An 18,618-nucleotide genomic window follows, 5' to 3' on the forward strand; every position below is an offset into this window, starting at 1 on the left:
TCGGGCTACCTCTACTTACCATTAATTTTTTTTTTCATTAAATAAAATTACTTAAAGTTGCATAACCCATAAATTTATCATTAATATATTTTTCTATGATATATCCTAAAATTACGATAAAATAAATTTTGAGACAAATTCACTACTCCCGCTATTAATATTTTACTCTTATTGATGAAACAATAGTAATAACATTTCACTACTTGCCCGTAATCGTTGTTAATTTCACTACTCCCACCGTAATTATTGTTATTGTCACTACTGCCGCATTAATATTGATAATTTCACTACTCCCGCCGTATTTATTGTTACTTTCAATATTGCCGCATTAATATTGATTTAACTTTTACAACTTAGGCATACAATTTTAAGAGGATTTTATATTTATATAAATATATTACATATATGCATTAAATCAAATCGAAAGAATTATGCAATATTATATATTATGGAATCTAACTTGAATTATTTATAACCTATTTATATTAAATTTTTGTATGTTAAATAATTAATATCTATATACATCTAATAAACTATAAAGTTTAATAAAATTGCATAGATTTTAAATTTAATATATAATTGCATAGATTTTAAATTTAATATATAATTTTATGATGATAATAATTATTACCATAAGTGTGCATGTTTATACTAATTAATTATTTTATTTTAAGGAAATTGACCATCTTCTATAAATATTTAGGAAAATTACCAAACATCTTCTTTCTTTTAGTCTCCTTGAAATTGACCATCTTAATTAATTATTTTATTTTAAGAAAATTGACCATCTTAATTAATTATTTTATTTTAAGGAAATTGACCATCTTAATTAATTATTTTATTTTAAGGAAATTGACCATGTTTTAGTCTCCTACAAATGTTTAGGAAAATTACCAAGCTTCTATATAATTTAATTTTTAAACCAAACTATATAATATTTGTATTGAGATCCCTTAATCGGGTCCATCACACGGTGCTAGTGATTTAAAACTATATAGTATAATTAATTTGTATAATTTTCTTTAATTACATTGAAGTCCCTTGGTTTCTGGAATTAATATATAGTATTGATTTAATGTGTTTATTGTAAAGAGAAGTAAAAGTGACAAGATATTGCAAGTTCCCATAAAAATAACATTTAATTATTTCCTATTTTGGTTTCGTATCCTATGCCTAGTGGGCATAGGTTAGAAAAACCGTTTGTTTATTTAGTTGCTTATGTTGAACATAAGTATTTCGTTTGCTTTGTGGTTAGAGTGTTTGTGATCATTTCGGGCAAGGACCTGTGTTCGATTCCCTGCTTAACTCAATTATGTTTTTTTTTCAATTTACTATAAAGTCGCGTAGGGGGTTGGGCAACCCTATGGCAAATCGCTCAACGGCTAAGCGGCCGCGACTTAATTCCGAAGCAATTTTTCAAATCTCCTGATCCTACGTGGACCCATTTTTGGTAATGACTTTCAATTTGGCCCTATTTTGTTAATTTCTTTTGTTTTAAGCACCATTTTTGAAAAAATTATGGAAATCCCTTACTCAACTTAAATCTCATGAATTTTGGAAAGTAGAAAAGTTTGTCTTATATATTGTTCTAAAGATTTTCTCGAACTTCACGATTAGGCTGGAAATAATAAAGTCGAAAAATATGAGAGTCTTAACGTAAACAAAATAACAAATCTTAAGACTCATTTTACTTCTAAGGATAAAAGATAGATTTAATTTAGAATGTTGATCTCAAAAATAAGAAGGCATTTTCAAGATAATACTTTAATATTGTGCATTATAATAAAATGGGATATTCCATGTATCTCTTAGGCCCTTTTCTTTTTTTTGACAACAATAAAGCGGTATTTATATATATAGATATGTAAATTACAAGAGTATCAGTACATAAACATTACATTGAGTACGTAGTTGCTAGTTTGTAAGCAATACTAACGTCAGAATTGGCACAAAGGTGAAAATCACACTTATTAAATCTATAGTTGTACGTCATAATTTTGTCTATCGTATTACAAAAGTGCACTGGAATATTGATACCATGAGTGAGAGCCTCAACAATTTGTTTCGAAGGTATAAGAAAGGTAGCTTCCAAAATATTGCATTCTACTGCCCATTGCATAGCCATGAGTAATGACATTGATAGCGCATGGATGGGGGAAGATGATATCACTGTTTTTCCATGAGTCATTCCAGTGTCTTCAGAAAGCCAAGCTAGTCCTGAAATGCCATGTTGCTTACCTCGCGTTGCTGCAACTTGTATTCGGCCGCCCTTATTATTTGTGGAGTTGATTCTGGGTCCGCTATCTGATGTTTGCGTATGTTTCCTCTTGATGTTAAATAATAGAAGTTGCTGACGCGTAAGCTCCTTGCTTCGAATTAGCACTTGGAGTGGAGTAGCATCCTTTTCCCGGAACTCCATATCATTCCTCGCTAACCAAATAGCCCATAATGTAGAACAAAATACAGTTATACAGAATTGACCTCCCTCACAATCGTTCTTCAAAAAATAAGAGACAAAATCTGAAATCCATTGTTGTAAGGTTATGTGTCGGTTCATAGACGAACGAAGTCCTAGCTCTCCACTTCTCCATATTCTTTGCGTTATTTCACAATGGCGAAATAAGTGATCAGCTGTTTCAGGAAACCTTTTGCATAAGATACAAAACGGTGGTAATGGTAAGACTTTCTTTGTTAGTAGGTCTTTTGTCGGTAGAGCATTGTGCATCAATTTCCAAATAAAAAGTTTGCAGCATGGGTGTAACTTTAGCTTCCATAAATGGCGCCAAAACTGCATAGGAACATTTGCATTTATTTCCACTTGATCAGAGATAAGAGTCTTGTAAGCAGAGCTGACTGTATATCGTCCATCACTAGTGTATTTCCAATAAATGAAATCATCTATATTGACATTTGGTGGTTCCATGTTGATGATCTGCTGGATCGAAGAATCATGAAAATGTTGTCTGAGAGTTGCCATATTCCAGCTGCCATCATTGTTAACAAGCGCATGTACTGAAAGTGATGCTTCTTGGGGAACCTGATTGCTGATAATGGGTTTACTTCCATTGATCCAAGGATCTGATATTAAATTGATTTTTGCGCCATTACCAAGCTTCCACGCAAATCCATCTTGTAATTTGTGCGCTGCTTTCAGTATACTTTTCAATCCCCATGAAGGTCTATAATGGTTTCTTTTTAGCGGCGGTATAACACCACAATCTTTGGAGTACTTTGCTTTGAATACCTTAGAGAGAAGTAGTTGTGGGTTGTTCATAATTCTGTTATAGTTCTTAGCCAACAAAGCTTGATTCATCACTTGTATATTCCTTAATTGTAAACCATCCGACTGTTTTGGCAGATGCAAAACTTTGTTTGAGAGCCAGTGTATAGATCTCTTTTTACCTGAAGACGCCCACCAGAATGCGAGAATGGTTGCTTCAATCTTTGCAGTGACTCCTTGAGGTAATTTGAATATTAACATTACATGATTTAGGGATGCAATGAGAACCGCATTGATCAATACCAGTTTAGCCGACTGCGAAAGATTGAGAGTATTCCATGAGGTTAGCTTATATATCACCTTGTCCAACAGATAACCAAACGGAGCTACTTTGTTGCGTCCAATGTCTGCTAGTACTCCCAGGTATACTCCAAAGTTGTCTTTGTATTGGATAGTCAGTAACTTGCTTAGATACTGTTTGAAATCAGGAGGAGCATTAGGACTGTACTTAAGATAAGATTTAGCGTAATTAACCATCTGTCCCGATACTTCTTCAAAATCTGCAATGATCTGTTTTACTACGATGCAGCTTGAGGGTGTAGCCTTGAAACAAAGTAATGAGTCATCTGCATATAGCAAATGTGTGATTGGGATATTATATCGTGAGAGCTTTATACCTTGGATTTCTTTGTTGATTTGCGCCTTGTCAAGCATAAGAGATAAACAGTTCATGCAGATAATAAATAAATAAGGAGAGATTGGATCTCCCTGACGAATTCCACATTTAGGGATAAATTTGTCCGTCGGTTCACCGTTTATTAAAATACGATAAGAAACAATGGTGACCGCTCCCATAATAAGTTGTTGCCATTTGAGGAAGAAACCATGCCTCTGAAGAAGATAAAGGAGAAAATGCCATGAAACTCTGTCAAATGCTTTGTTCATATCGAGCTTCATTGCCATATAACAGTTTGTTCCACTTGTCTATTTATTGATATATGTCATAATTTCATGAGCAATCAAACAATTGTCGTATATAAGTCTTCCTTTGATGAAAGCATTTTGGGATTCAGGAATGATATCCGGCAACAAGCTCCTGAGTCTCTTGGCTAAACACTTGGATGCAATTTTGTATAAGACGTTGCATAGGCTAATGGGTCTAAGTTGGGAGACCGTTTCGGGTTTAGCAATTTTTGGGACCTCCTTTCAATTGACAAACTCCTATAGCTTTCTACTTTTTGTCTTCTCATTTTCTGTCGTCACAAACAATTCCGGCAACGTGATTTGATGTGTTGCTGTTGTCGGATGAGTTTGAGAAATTAGGGTTCTTCAGTTGATTTTGGGGATTTTCTTAGTTTTAGTAATTCAAAAGCTCATAGAACATTCTTAGGCCCTTTTCTTTTGTACTTAAAGTCACTTAATTTCAATTCAGTTAAGATCTTATAAGTTCAGTTCAGTTCAAATCCTATAATTTCAGTTCAGTTCAGATCCTATAAGTTCAGTTCAGATCCTATACATCACTTAATTGAAATTCACTTCAGATCCTATAAGTTCTGTTCAGATCCTATAAGTTCAATTTAGTTCAGATCCTTTCAGTTCAGTTCAGATCCTATAAGTTCAGTTCAGTTCCGTTCAGATCCTATAAGTTTAGTTCAGTTCAGATCAGATCCATTTCAGTCCGAAAGAACAAGACCTTAGTTTTTCGTTTTTTCTATGTAATAACTGTACTTTTTTAATATCTATAATACAACCCTAAATTCTACTTATATAATAGTCTCGTGTCTCCACTATAACCGTATTGATCATTTCTCTTAACTTGGCCAGTAAGTTGGGATTCATTAATTCACCGATTAACCTAACCAATTAGTCATCCTCATCATGTACCCATGGATCCCCTTAAAACCTAAAAATATGACCTATCGAACAATTCATGAACTTAATAATCCATCAACCCACGAATATCACTTCATTCTTCATGAAGTAGTATCAATGTAGTTTGTAATTGTTAAAGGTGGTTTGTGATGGCTTTTACGTAGAAGGGTGAAATGATGTTAATGAGTGAGATGGAGGTTGAAGGAGGATAATTGTAAAGAACGAGTTGACAGAGAGTTTTAGAACATCACAATAAAAACTACTCTCTCCTATTCTAAATAAACTTCCTTATTTCCTTTTTCGTCTATTGACAATAACTTCAGCTTTTCTATTTTTGATAAGTGTTTGTGTGGTCCAAATTTTGAGGTGTGCGTTCACCCATGGACGGTTCTAAAGGATGATTCATGTTAGCCGACCCTAAATCATTTTTGGGATTAAGGCTCTGTTGTTGTTGTTGTTGTTGTTGTTTGTGTGATCCAAATTTAGTTGTATGAGGTTGTGTGTTTGTGACTTTGTGTAGTCCAAATTTAATTTTATGATGGGATATTATGTATGCTATGTAATTCAAAAAACATGGATGTTACAACTTGAAAAAAACCAAAACGTAGCGATTAGCTGATAGCCCGATACCATCAAATGCCAATTCTTTTTTTTTTTCCTAAATACTCCCTCCATACCACACCAAAAGTAATACTCCCTTCATTTTTTTATATATGACGTTTTGCATTTACGAGGTAAGCCTTTGACTTTAATATTTACAAAAATATATTTGTTCAAAAAATATAAAAATGGTACCATTAAATTCCTTATGAAAAACTCTTTCATATGATTATACATATCATAATATTTAGTCTTATATTTTAAGAGATATTGAAGAGAGAAGGGAGTGTCTCGAAATGTGAGAAAGTCATATATAAAAAAATAGAGGGAGTAGTTGTTTTTTGACACTATTCATGGTCGTATAAAATCTTTGATATTATTTTTAATCTATAAGACAAAATATAGTCATGTGAAATCTTGTTTGATTTATCGTCATAAATGCTATAAGATATCAAATTTTTATAATTTTTAATAATGTGTAAGTAAACATATTCACGTTGCAAAACGTGTCCTGACAAGTGTGATAAAACAACTGTTACCTTTGATGTGATATGAAGGAAATATAAAATATTAATGTATGACCTATAGAAATCACACATGTGTCTCTAACTAGAAAACAAAAAAAGGTGAGGAAAAAAACCTCGAAGTAAGTGCAAAGGGTAAAACTTGGGCACCACTGCATGCATTTTACTCAAAGCCACCATTCCACCGCCTCTATTTCTGTATTCTCATCCTTCACCCTTTGATTTTCTTCTAAGTATTTTGTTCAATTCAACTTCCAATTCCCAAGACACCCATTTTCAAACCCAAAAAAACAAAGAACAAAACATCATACACTTTATTCATAATTCTCATTAAACAAAAAAAAAAAAGAAAAAAAAAAGAAAATATATAAATCTAGAAATAATTAGAAATTTAGAGAGTAAAATTTGTAGTTAAAGGAAAAACAGAAAAGAATGGATTCTTCATGTGGAGGCTCCCCATCCCAAGGCAATAACCAAGAAGATCATACTTGGCTTGCTTTCTCTCTTTCAAACCAACACTATTATGCTGCTTCTCCTCCTACTAATTCCGTTTCACACTCCCAACATCAATATCTCTCTCTTTTCCAACATCCTCCTCTTTCTCCTGGTCTCTTTCCTTTCCTTGTTTTCAGTTCTAGATTTATTGTTTAGTCTTACAAATATTATTTCTGACATGGTTTTTTTTTATGTATTTCAAGTTATAACACCCATATTTTGAACATGGTTGATAATAATTTATGTGCTTCTTAGTGTCTGAAGTGTCATACCATGTCCGAGTAGAGTCAAGTATCAGACACGAGTAGGGGATATTAGTGAGTGATTTAGTACTTGCACCAACTTTCTAAACTCCTTCCTCTTATGGATAGTGGACCTTTATTACAGAATATTCAGTTTATTAACAATCTCTCAAATACGTCACTATTTTAATTTAGTTTAAGCGTTGTTTTTTTTTTTGAAGGATAGTTTAAGCGTTGTTAAGTTGTACTCCATTTGTTCAAATTTTTTCTGATGTATATGAACAAACGTATAGAAATAAAATCGATTTTGGAACTGTATGAAATTATTGTATACAAAAGTGATTTTGTACGTGGCTGTTTACTGCCGTATGAGTCTTATTATACTCCTTCCATTCCAATTATATCGTCCTATTTTTTATTTTTTGAGTATTTAAAAAAAAGCTAATAAAATGACAAATGATTAATTAGTGAGTTATAATGTAATTACTTAGTAAAATAAAAAAGGGGATAATTATTTTGGGATAAATTTTGAGGGGACGGAACAATAAAATTGGGATTGAGGGAGTACTTTGTTATGATACATAGAATCTTGAAACAAGTTAAATTCTTAGATATATATAGTGGTATAAATCTGTGTTAATTATTTATTGTTAGCTTTGTTTGTATTTATGTACAGGTGAAGTTGGTCATGTAGTTGAAAATGGAGGAAATACCCATCAACAACACGCTATGCCTTTCCTTGGTGGCACAAGTGGTGGAATGCTACAAGTGGGGTTGTTTCCAGCGGCGACGGTTGCTGGAAATGGTGGTGGAGTAGGTTACGAGGCGGTGTCGGGGGAGGAGAAGACAGTAGAGGGTAATAGATTCTTAGGAGGGTTTTCTTGTGAGCAACAAATGCAAGTAGTGCAACAGGGCGAAGAACAGCGGATTATTCTAAGGGACGAAAACAATCGACAACAACTTGCTATGGTTGCTTCTACAGCAGCTGTTACTCCTGTTTTACCTAGTGCTAATAAGAAATGCGCTGAAGGTTTTGGTCAAAGGACTTCTATTTACCGTGGTGTCACTCGGTAATTTCTTTATTTCGTACTAATCTCTTATGGTACATAGACGCCCGTGTTGATATGTTAGACTACGGAATAAAAGATGACATAGTATAGCATAATAAATCGAACAATTCTTATATGAAACCGATTTACATAATGTAATAAAGTTAAATTTCAAGCAAATGTTGTTGAATAATATTTAAAATATGTGTACAGGCATAGATGGACAGGGAGATATGAAGCACATCTTTGGGACAACAGTTGCAGAAGGGAAGGCCAAAGCAGGAAAGGTCGTCAAGGTAAAACTATCTTTAATTCTGAACATGTTGGGATCATTACCAACATATTGCTATTTCGTATTAAGTGGATAAATGGATCTCCTAAAACAATGTTAAGTTAAAATATTGTAAAATAACCCATTTACTAATCACAAATCATTAAAAGAAAAAGTTATCCACTCAATTTCTTTTGTACATCGCCTTTTCAAGTAGTATTTGTGTTAGGACTTGGGATTAATAGTGCGCGCAAAAGTGAGAATTTCACTTCTAAACTAAAAACAGAAATTAAATTGTATTTTTTTTTCCTAAATACAGTCCGCCTCGTGCTTGCTTAATTAGTGAAATCATTTTGTTAGTTCTGTTATTATAATATCCCAATACTAACCGTAAAATCGAATAAGTATTGAAAAACGTATTCCATATTAGAAATACTCCTTATAAGCTTGGTGCAACTCGTACAAGACACGAATACGCATTACCCCAGTAACCATATATGGAGTATTTACTTCTACATTATTATGAAATGTATTTTAATCAACCTCAAATAAATATGAGGTAATGATATTTAATTTTCCCTACAATTTTGTGATTTTAAAGTAGTGACTAAAAACCAGCATGTGGTTGTAATCCGAATGTATGGTCATCTGTCGGAAATTTAAGTGCAGAAAAGCTGCTTGTGTTTTTCACGAAACTTTTTGACCACTTTGTTTTTTAGGCAATATATATGACTTGTGACTTGTGAGCTTTGACTCTGCATGCTTTCACTCTACATATAAGATGTGGCTACTGCATAAGTACCGAGTATTATTTAGAAGATAATTTCTAATGGAAAATGCACGCGGTGTCCTTTAGATTATAATTTACTCGTAAAAGGAAAATATTGAGCTATAGTTTTAGATAATTACGGAGTACATTATCTTTTCTATTCATATATGTTATGGTGTATTTCTAAGGTGCTCCTTTTTACAAGTTTTGTTTGATTATTGAGTAATTTCGAATCAGACTAAGCTTAAGCTTATGTTAGTTTTGGTAGTCATTTCAATCATGACCTCACGGGTCAAGATTTTAGTTTACAACCCTAACAATCGGTTTAGACGTGTTTTGATAGCTTTTGACAGATCTATTTAAAATTACGTCTCATTAAAATTTGTCTTATTTCGGGGAAAAATAAAAGAAAATGAATCCATTCTGATACTTGAGTGTGATATGTACAATTAATATGATGATGCTCTTGTGTTGGAGTAGCATATGACATCAATATGCTCATTCCCGAAACAAGTCTCAATCTGTATAATGAATGAATTATCTACCCCAGAAGAATCTTGAATAATGGTACTATACTCCTAATTCAGTAAAATAGTAATGCTTGCCTTAGATTTTTCATTCACTCCTTTGCCTTTTCAGGCTTGTATACTATACTGCTCTCTGTTACAAATTATGTGGCTATGCTATACACCTATTTACAAATTAAATGTGGAATAAATGTCTTTCTTCTTTATTTATTGATATTTGATTATTTACTTATTTATTTTTTTGGTGGCCATACTGTTACGTGCCAAATGATTGCTGATATGGGCGAACATGTTTCATCATCTCTTCTTCGTACAGTTTACTTAGGTGAGTTTTATAAATTTTTGTCTTCAATTTGTATGTTTCTTTAATTTGGAGTAAAAAAAACATGTAATTTCCTTTTGCTTTAGTATTACAACATTTTATTTAGGTGAAAAATCGATCAGGTGTGTCATTTCGAGTAGCATGCATGCCCGAATAGCATATTGTGTCGTGTCACTCGTGTCTTATGGTAACTTTTTGTTTAACCGATTATCAAAATACCCCTCATTCTACTTTTGCTTGAAGATGTCATTTATAATCCGTCCCTTTCAATTACTTTCTTCGGGTGACTTATAGCATTAAATCATACTCCGTATTTAAAACAGTTTTACGTCTAAATTACATGAACAACCTTCTAAAATAAGTAGAGAGTAACATATAAAAATTTGGATATTCTTACATATAAAATGGTCTTATTAACGTATAATTTCATCTTTTCTACTCGTCTAAGCTCACTAAACATGTGGAACGACTTTTAAATTATGACTCTGTTTTGGCCTTCTGGGTCATCCCATTGATTCAATCTTAATTAGTTAATAATTTTAAGAAATATGACGATGTATTTTTGCATGGATCAATCAATCTATTTTATACGTGTTCTTCCAAAAAAAGTATTGGAAAAATGTTTATGGGCATTTTCCTATTTTTATCAAAGAAGATCCAAACAACTTATTAGCATTGATTTATTGTTGTTCCAAAATGTTAAGGTGGATATGACAAGGAAGAGAAAGCAGCTAGAGCATATGACTTAGCTGCTCTTAAATATTGGGGTCCAACAACCACAACAAATTTCCCGGTATGCTTTTTGTTCTATTAGGCTACTTCCATGCCTCAGCTTATTCCTATTTTTCCAATCCAATACCCTTTCTAAAAGTCTCGGCTAAGACGAGTTAGCGATTGAATACAACGTGATCCATATGATGAAATGAGATGATGTATTTGGAGGAAATCTATCTATCTATATATATATATATATAGAGGCCGGATCCGGTGAGGCACCTCATTATGGCGAGGCGGCCGGTCTCACCAAATTCCTCATTATGGCGAGCGAAGATCCTAGGTGAAATCACCTATATATTTGAGTCCATGAGTCAATAAAACAATATCACGCACTATACAATACAATATCACGAATTTTTTTTTTCGAAATTTTTTTTTTCAAATTTTTTTTTTCGAATTTTTTTTTTCAATTTTTTTTTTCGAAATTTTTTTTTTCAAATTTTTTTTTTCGAAATTTTTTTTTCCAAAAAAGTTTTTTTTTTTTTTTTTTTTTTTTTTTTTTGAATCTCATACCTATTTTGTGAATCTCATACCTTATTCAAATGAATCTTTAAGGCTTGTTTTGTGAAACTTGATCATCATAATTGGTTAAAATCACCTATTTCGCTCTTTTCTTTATTAGGTGAATCTCGGACTTTGTTTTGTGAATCTCGGACCTTGTTCATGAATCTTAGAACTTGTTTTGTGAAACTTGGTCATCATAAGTGGTTAAAATCACGTTTTTTCCTCTTTTCCTTATTTTGTGAATCTCATACCTTAGTCAGTGAATCTCAAGACTTGTTTTGTGAAACTTGATCATCATAAGTGGTTAAAAATCACCTATTTTGCCCTTTTCTTTATTAGGTGAATCTCAGACTTTGTTTTGTGAATCTCAGACCTTGTTCGGTGAATCTTAGAGCTTATTTTGTGAAACATGGTCATCATAAGTGGTTAAAATCACGTTTTTTGCTCTTTTCCTTATTTGGTGAATCTCGGACCTTATTTTGTGAATCTCATACTTTATTCAAATGAATCTTAAGGTTTGTTTTGTGAAACTTGATCATCATAAGTGGTTAAAATCACCTATTTTGCTCTTTTCTTTATTTGGTGAATCTCGGACTTTGTTTTGTGAATCTCGGACCTTGTTCGATGAATCTTAGAGCTTGTTTTGTGAAACTTGGTCATCATAAGTGCTTAAAATCACGTTTCTTGCTCTTTTCCTTATTTGGTGAATCTCAAGCCTTATTTTGTGAATCTCATACCTTATTCAATGAATCTTAAGGCTTGTTTTGTGAAACTTGATCATCATACGTGGTTAAATCATCTATTTTGCTCTTTTCTTTATTAGGTGAATCGAGACTTTATTTTGTGAATCTCGAGCTTGTTCAGTGAATCGTAGAGCTTGTTTTGTGAAACTTGGTCATCATAAGTGGTTAAAATCACGTTTTTTTGCACATCTGAGTACGGATTTCGCTAACTCATCCTCAATGTTATTGTATTTAAGTTTAATACACTAGATTCTTAAATTAACTAGGCTATATGAGATTCGAACTCATACCTTTGTGCAAGATTTGCACATTGCTCTCCCATTTGAGCTAATAGCCTTTAAGATATACGAGTACATAACAAAGATTAAATAAGGGGAACCAGGTTTAGGGTTCACATAATATACTCCAAGCTTCACAAAATCAAGTCGAGGTTTCACAAAATTAGGTTTATGTTTGAACCTTATTTTGTGAACCTTGGACCTAATCTTGTGAATTTCGGGCCTGATCTTGGGAACTCTTAACCCAATTTTGTGAATCTTGACATGAAAAAAGTTATAGATACTCATAATGTAAGACATTGAGCATTTCAAAAGATTACAAAGCACATATTTGATAGTTGGAAATGTAGTTGATGAAAGAGGTAGGTAGCAAACCACAATGACCACAAAAGCATGCAGAAAACGAAATATTCAAAGTAGGAACTTTATTCATGGACCTCCCAAAATGGAAACTAAGAAGTTTATTCATGAAGAAAAAGAGTACCAAGTAGTAACCACTCAACGCTCGACATAACCTTTAAAAGCAGCCTACTTGTGAAATATCCATCCGGATGCGTTGGCACGGTCGGCGTAGTCAAGGACCAAATGAATTGCATTAGTACAATTGTTGCTTTAAGAAAGGATTCATCAATTGTTCCCGAAAATGTAAAACTCACGGAAAAAATCATCGGTTTTGACAGGCCATGTTTCATTTGCGGATGTTTTGCATCTCGTGTACAAAGAAGGTGTTGAATATAATGCATTGACAGACCATCCCGCATCCAATGTCAACATTATGCAACATTAAACATGAGATCGGCTACAATAAAGAAAGGGCAAAGATACATAGATTATTGAATGAAACATTGAACAGTTAGCATAGAATACCAAATTCACATAATGAATCAGCTTGTCCATCTGCCTGTACCATGAATTGGCATACTGATATCGAAAATCTTCACCCATGGTCCACATTATATGATTTGTTCTGGTAATGTTTGCCTGCATGACATAAAAACGAATGGCATAAGCTCTCTCTTTTGTAATCCTTCTACTACAAGACCTTATTGCCTATGGGATAGCTACGGGTGGACCGTTCTCGTTGGATTCGAGATATAATTGTGAGGTCCGACCTATATTCAAATCCTAATTGGATGAGTGTGGTACGAAATATGATCTAATCACCAACCGTATCGAGATATCCAAAACAGAATGACGCCAAACAATCTCGTTGAATTTTTATGTCATCTAAGTTATTCCATGTTTCTAGTTTAACTTCTCTCATATAACCTCTTATTTCACATAATACATGAAACATTCGCACATACACTTGTTCCCAATACTTTTCGCAAGAAAATCATATTCCCTCCAGACATCCTTAAAGCCATGATTACCAACTACAATAAACCTTCATTTAGTGTGGTACCAAATATGAGCTAATCACTGCTGTCCCTTTGTTGTTTGTCAGTTAGAGGACATGACTTGAATCGCTCATTCGCTCTTATGTTAGTAGTTAAGTACTATAAGGGAATATATGATAAGAAAATACCAAGTTGGTTATATTCTCCTAGGACAGGTATTCGCTTTCCTAAAAAATTTACCCCTCTATGAGCAACAGAGTAAAGAGTTACTGCAAAATTTTACCCCGAGGTGCAACCGTCGAGCGTGCAGACGAGTCATTCTTAGGGGAAAAGAATCATCTTTTGACATAATGCCCTAATCCCTCACTCCTAATACTCCATCCAGATCAAGTGTTAGTATCTAATGAGGTTGGCATTCTAAGGATCCCATCTCCAGCACAAAATAAATAATTTAAGCCCTTGGATTTGAAAATCTAAACAGCTAAACAAACATTCGTCAGCCAATTTTCCCTTTGTATCGGAAACTAACTTTAGCTAATAGTGAGAAGGGAGAAATAAGAACCCAAAGTTATCAACCAGATAAATTAATTAAAAAAAACTACGGAAGTAACTACGACTTAAAATATCAATCTAATACCAGAATCATGATCGCATCATGATCGCATTAGACAGGTGTAAGAAAATACAACGCCGGACAAAGAATGCTTACATCTGAACATTAGTGGATCGAAATTACCTAACTTTCGGATGATAATGGAGATCGAAAAGCTCAGTGGTCATGGTGGACGGAAGCTCGGTGAGAAATGGCGGCGAAATCTGGGCTGAAGAGAGGGAAATTGAACGAGTAAACGCGATTGAGTAAATGAATAAGGGGAAATCAACAGTTTGTTGGGTTATATAAAGGGACACGTGTCAACATCTGAGGCACTTGTAGTTGTTTAATCCAATGGTTTAGAAGGTGTCCAAATACTCACCCTAAGAAGGGTGCCTCACATGATTCAATCTCTATATATATATATATATATATAAAACTGGGTTGAAACGCTGTGGATGCGCCACGTGTCAAGTGTCAACCCAGCTTTAAATATAAGCATTAATTACACTGAACATTAAATATAAACATAATAAATGTTATATAAATCTCAGCAAAATATTAATTACAGCTTAATAAATTTTATTATAAAATTACATTAAATAATAACGGTGATTTGATTCTAAATTTATTAAAAAATTATTTTGATAAGAATCCTAAAATGTAAATAATTACGTTTATTGCGGAAAATGCTTCAAATTGAGTATAATTTTCATTATATTTATTGAAATATTTTGATTTGTAGAGATGATTAAACTGAGTGTCCCATAATATTTTATGTCTACGTAAAAAGACATTTTGATAAAGTTATAAAACTTAGACCATTAAATCCTAAGAAAAATATATTTGGAATGAGTCATTGTATTTCTTAAAAACATAATTTAAATAAAACTACTAAGAGGTAAGTTTTTATGTGGGAATGAAAAAAATTATATTGCGAGAAATTAAATAAATATGAGATTTTGATAGGTTTAAATAGTGTGAGAACGAGTATGTGTACGAGTATGTATGTACACAGTGATCACGAATGCATTGAAATAATCAAAACAAAAGTAATGATTATTAAATAATATAGTATTATAAAAGACCTAAAAAAGTAGAAAAAAACGTTACATTTTTCTTTAATATCTTCAATTAAAATACGTACACGTCAAGTATAAATATTGATTATGACTAGATAAATATTACTTTTAGTTAAATATTTTAGATGTTATATTTTAAATACTTTGAAGTTAAACTTCAAAACATATTATTTGAGAAAGTTTAACCTATTTTATTTATATATAGTTGTTTAAAAATACAAAAGGTGCATTTTTTATAGATATGTTTGACACATAACAGATGCAAAACATAATCAAAACATTTGAATAAGTTGAGTTTGAACTCTATATGTTTGATACAAAAATATCACACGCTATACATAAAAAAAATTAAAAATTACATAAAATTTTATTCACATCATTTTGAACAAATATTGATTGATTTGGAACCTAACGTATTGTGAAATGATATAATTTGAGAACTTAATGTTAATTGTTGCATTATTCGAATAAATTTTATTTTAATTAATATGATATTTGATTAGTTACAAAATAATTTATAAAACGTTGATCAGCATAATAAATTATCACTTATTAGTTTTAATTAAAATTGTATGTATTTTATTTTAAAATATTGAAAATAAACCTAAAAAAATTAAATTTGAGAAAGATTAATTTATTTTTATTTATAAGTAAAAATATTAAAGGTCATATATAATTTATGTTATTTTTCTTCAATTATAATAATTAAATTTTAAAACAGGCCGCGCGAAGCGCGGGATACTACCTAGTATACTGTAAATTACGTCGAAATTTACATGGACGGATTACTATTGCGCGACAAAGAAGTGCAAACAATTAACTAAGCCATTTTTTTTTCGCAAACTTTTATTAATAATCGAAGTTGATTTAGGTTTTTACTTTTGTCTCAACTTAATGTAGATATCTGACTACGAGAAAGAGCTAGAGGAGATGAAGAATATGAGCAGGCAGGAGTTTGTAGCTTCACTTCGAAGGTTATAAAATTAATCTTCTACTAACAAATATTTAATCAATTTATTTAGAAATGTTTATATGCAAATATGCAATGTTAGTTATTGACATATAATGTGTCTTGGCAGGAAAAGCAGTGGTTTTTCTAGAGGAGCATCAATCTACAGAGGTGTGACAAGGTATATCTATATCCTGCCATTTTTTCCGTTGTGCTTCCTTGCTCCTATTTTAGGCCAATAATCAGTCACGAGGTTTGGAGGGACGGCTACCCTCCGAGCAATGAAAAATTTGAAAGTTTTACGTTAAAACGTTCCATTTTTTTTGTTCACTCAATTGTGTTACTAATTCCCCCAACCAACAAATACAAATGCTAACTAGTTTTGCCGGTGTTTATAACGTGTCCATACGGGACACATCAATGGTACAGTCATAACAAGTCAATTGTACAAACAATATAATCCCAGCTATTGTTGGAGTATGTTTTTAAACTTGTATGATACATATCTCCATTGTTTAGGCATCATCAACATGGAAGGTGGCAAGCAAGGATCGGAAGAGTAGCTGGAAACAAGGATCTCTATCTCGGAACATTTAGTAAGTTACATTGCTATGTCTTTTTTCCGATAAATTTGTTTTTATGATCAAAATGACTAAGGTATTCCTTAATGCGATAACAAAAGTACATACCAAAGGTATGACACTTGGTGTACTGTTCGACCAACCAAACTTCAGTTCATACAATTGAGGTTCTGATGAAAATTCGGCATATTACAAAAACAGGACCATGATCAATTTACCATAACATTGTTGATTTTCACTATCATTTACTTGTGAGAGGAGCTTGGGGAATTATACATAGTGACTCTAAAAATCAATCGTATGAATAAAAATCTCTTTTCGTTAGACGTGGTTCTACTATAGCAGTAAAGGTTACGGAATACATACAAACATTATCCTTCTATGTACAATTATACATGATTGATATTTTTTAGTAGAGGATTTTTCATATTATATGTGACATTCATATAGGTACACAAGAAGAGGCTGCAGAGGCCTATGACATTGCAGCCATAAAATTCCGAGGCCTCAACGCTGTGACCAATTTTGACATAAGTCGTTACGACGTGAAGAGCATCATATCTAGCAACCTTCCCGTTGGTGGAATGTCCAACAAATCAAAATCAATCTCCGACCAATCAGCATTAGACAGCATCAAAGCCCTCCCAACGACTAAACCCGACAGTCAAGATTTCTCAACATCAATGCCACTTACTACAACCCCTACTCCCAACCTTGATTTCGCGATACCCATTAAGGCAACCCCTTTATCTCAAAATTACGATTTGCCTGCTCTCGGAACAATGGAGCATACTAATCATGATAGGGCAATTGGGTATGGTTTGGAATATGGTAATGATAATGTGAGTCAAGGGTATGATGGTAATAATGGGTACGATAATGGTAATAATGGTGGTAGCAGTAGTGGTAGTGGAAATAGTTGGATTGTTGCACCAAATTTGCATTCATTCCAAGCTCCAAAACCAAGCCTATCAGTTTTACATAGATCAATTTTTGGCATAGAATGATTTAAGAATAGAGGTTAAAAGAAAAGTGCAAGGGAATCAGTGCAAAATTTGGAGGGAAACATAAAGGGGAATACAAGAAGAAAATAATACAGTAGTTTTTGTTGTCTTGTGAAGGCTGGCTGACTTTTGGGAGCACTTAATGTCATGGTAACAAAGGATTCTGTTACGAGATATTATGTATGGCGCGTGTATATATAGTACACACGCCATACATAGTCGTCGTTTGCCCGTTATTAAGTGCTCTTTAGGAAGTAGCATTATATGTTATGGTAAATGTTTGAAGACTATTTTGGAAGAGTGACAATCACATTGACAGGAAAGTGAGGTTGTAGAAGTGCTGACATTTTCTGTTTGTCTCTTCTTTGAGACCTTCATATATGTATAATATTAATATTATATATGGTTTTGTATTTTGATGTAGTTCTCCTTTCTTTGGTTTTAGTATCTAATTATTCCAAACTGTTCTCATGAGTCTAGCCTTCAGTTTATGTATGAATTTAAGATTATGTGAAATATAGTTGCATTATTTCCTCTCTGTTTGAGCTATTGTTTCTTTTCTTTCTTGAATAAATGTGTCCTAGAACTGACGTTTCCGAATATGGTCTTCACTTGTTTTATATTCCTATTTTGTTTCTAAGAATATGTGATGTAGCAGTCGGTCGATGTAGTTCACGATTCAATTTGATTATCGGTTATTCGGAAATGTTTTACAGTATGTTATAGCAAAGTTCTTATACGGAGTATATAGTACATTGGACCTTTTATTTTATTTTCTCACTTTATCAATGAAAAAAGTTTTGATCAAATACACATCAAAATAAAAGCTAACAAAGGATCAAAATTTATGTGGAATCATTTTTTTTGGCGCATAGGA

The 18,618-nt window shown here is 32.7% G+C and overlaps 2 protein-coding genes across 3 annotated transcripts; one reads left to right on the forward strand and one right to left on the reverse strand.

Moving 5' to 3' along the window:
• Window positions 1-1,894: 1,894 nt before the first annotated feature.
• LOC141608108 (uncharacterized) lies at window positions 1,895-4,183 on the reverse strand. The gene has a single exon (XM_074427460.1). The coding sequence runs from the start codon at window positions 4,181-4,183 to the stop codon at window positions 1,895-1,897; it is 2,289 nt and encodes a 762-aa protein (XP_074283561.1).
• Window positions 4,184-6,369: 2,186 nt separating this feature from the next.
• LOC141605844 (AP2-like ethylene-responsive transcription factor AIL5) lies at window positions 6,370-18,286 on the forward strand. Of its 2 annotated transcripts, none has more exons than XM_074424754.1 (9): window positions 6,370-6,823; window positions 7,630-8,023; window positions 8,216-8,298; window positions 9,886-9,894; window positions 10,596-10,684; window positions 16,108-16,181; window positions 16,287-16,337; window positions 16,676-16,752; window positions 17,188-18,286. In XM_074424754.1, the coding sequence occupies exons 1-9, from the start codon at window positions 6,649-6,651 to the stop codon at window positions 17,742-17,744; spliced, it is 1,509 nt and encodes a 502-aa protein (XP_074280855.1). In that variant the 5' UTR covers window positions 6,370-6,648; the 3' UTR covers window positions 17,745-18,286. The 2 variants fall into 2 exon arrangements, with proteins under 2 accessions (XP_074280855.1, XP_074280857.1); XM_074424756.1 differs by lacking the exon at window positions 6,370-6,823 and adding an exon at window positions 6,938-7,028.
• The last annotated feature ends 332 nt before the right edge of the window (window positions 18,287-18,618 follow it).

The sequence above is a fragment of the Silene latifolia genome, chromosome 10 (assembly GCF_048544455.1).
Source record: "Silene latifolia isolate original U9 population chromosome 10, ASM4854445v1, whole genome shotgun sequence".
In the NCBI taxonomy this organism is placed as follows: domain Eukaryota; kingdom Viridiplantae; phylum Streptophyta; class Magnoliopsida; order Caryophyllales; family Caryophyllaceae; genus Silene; species Silene latifolia.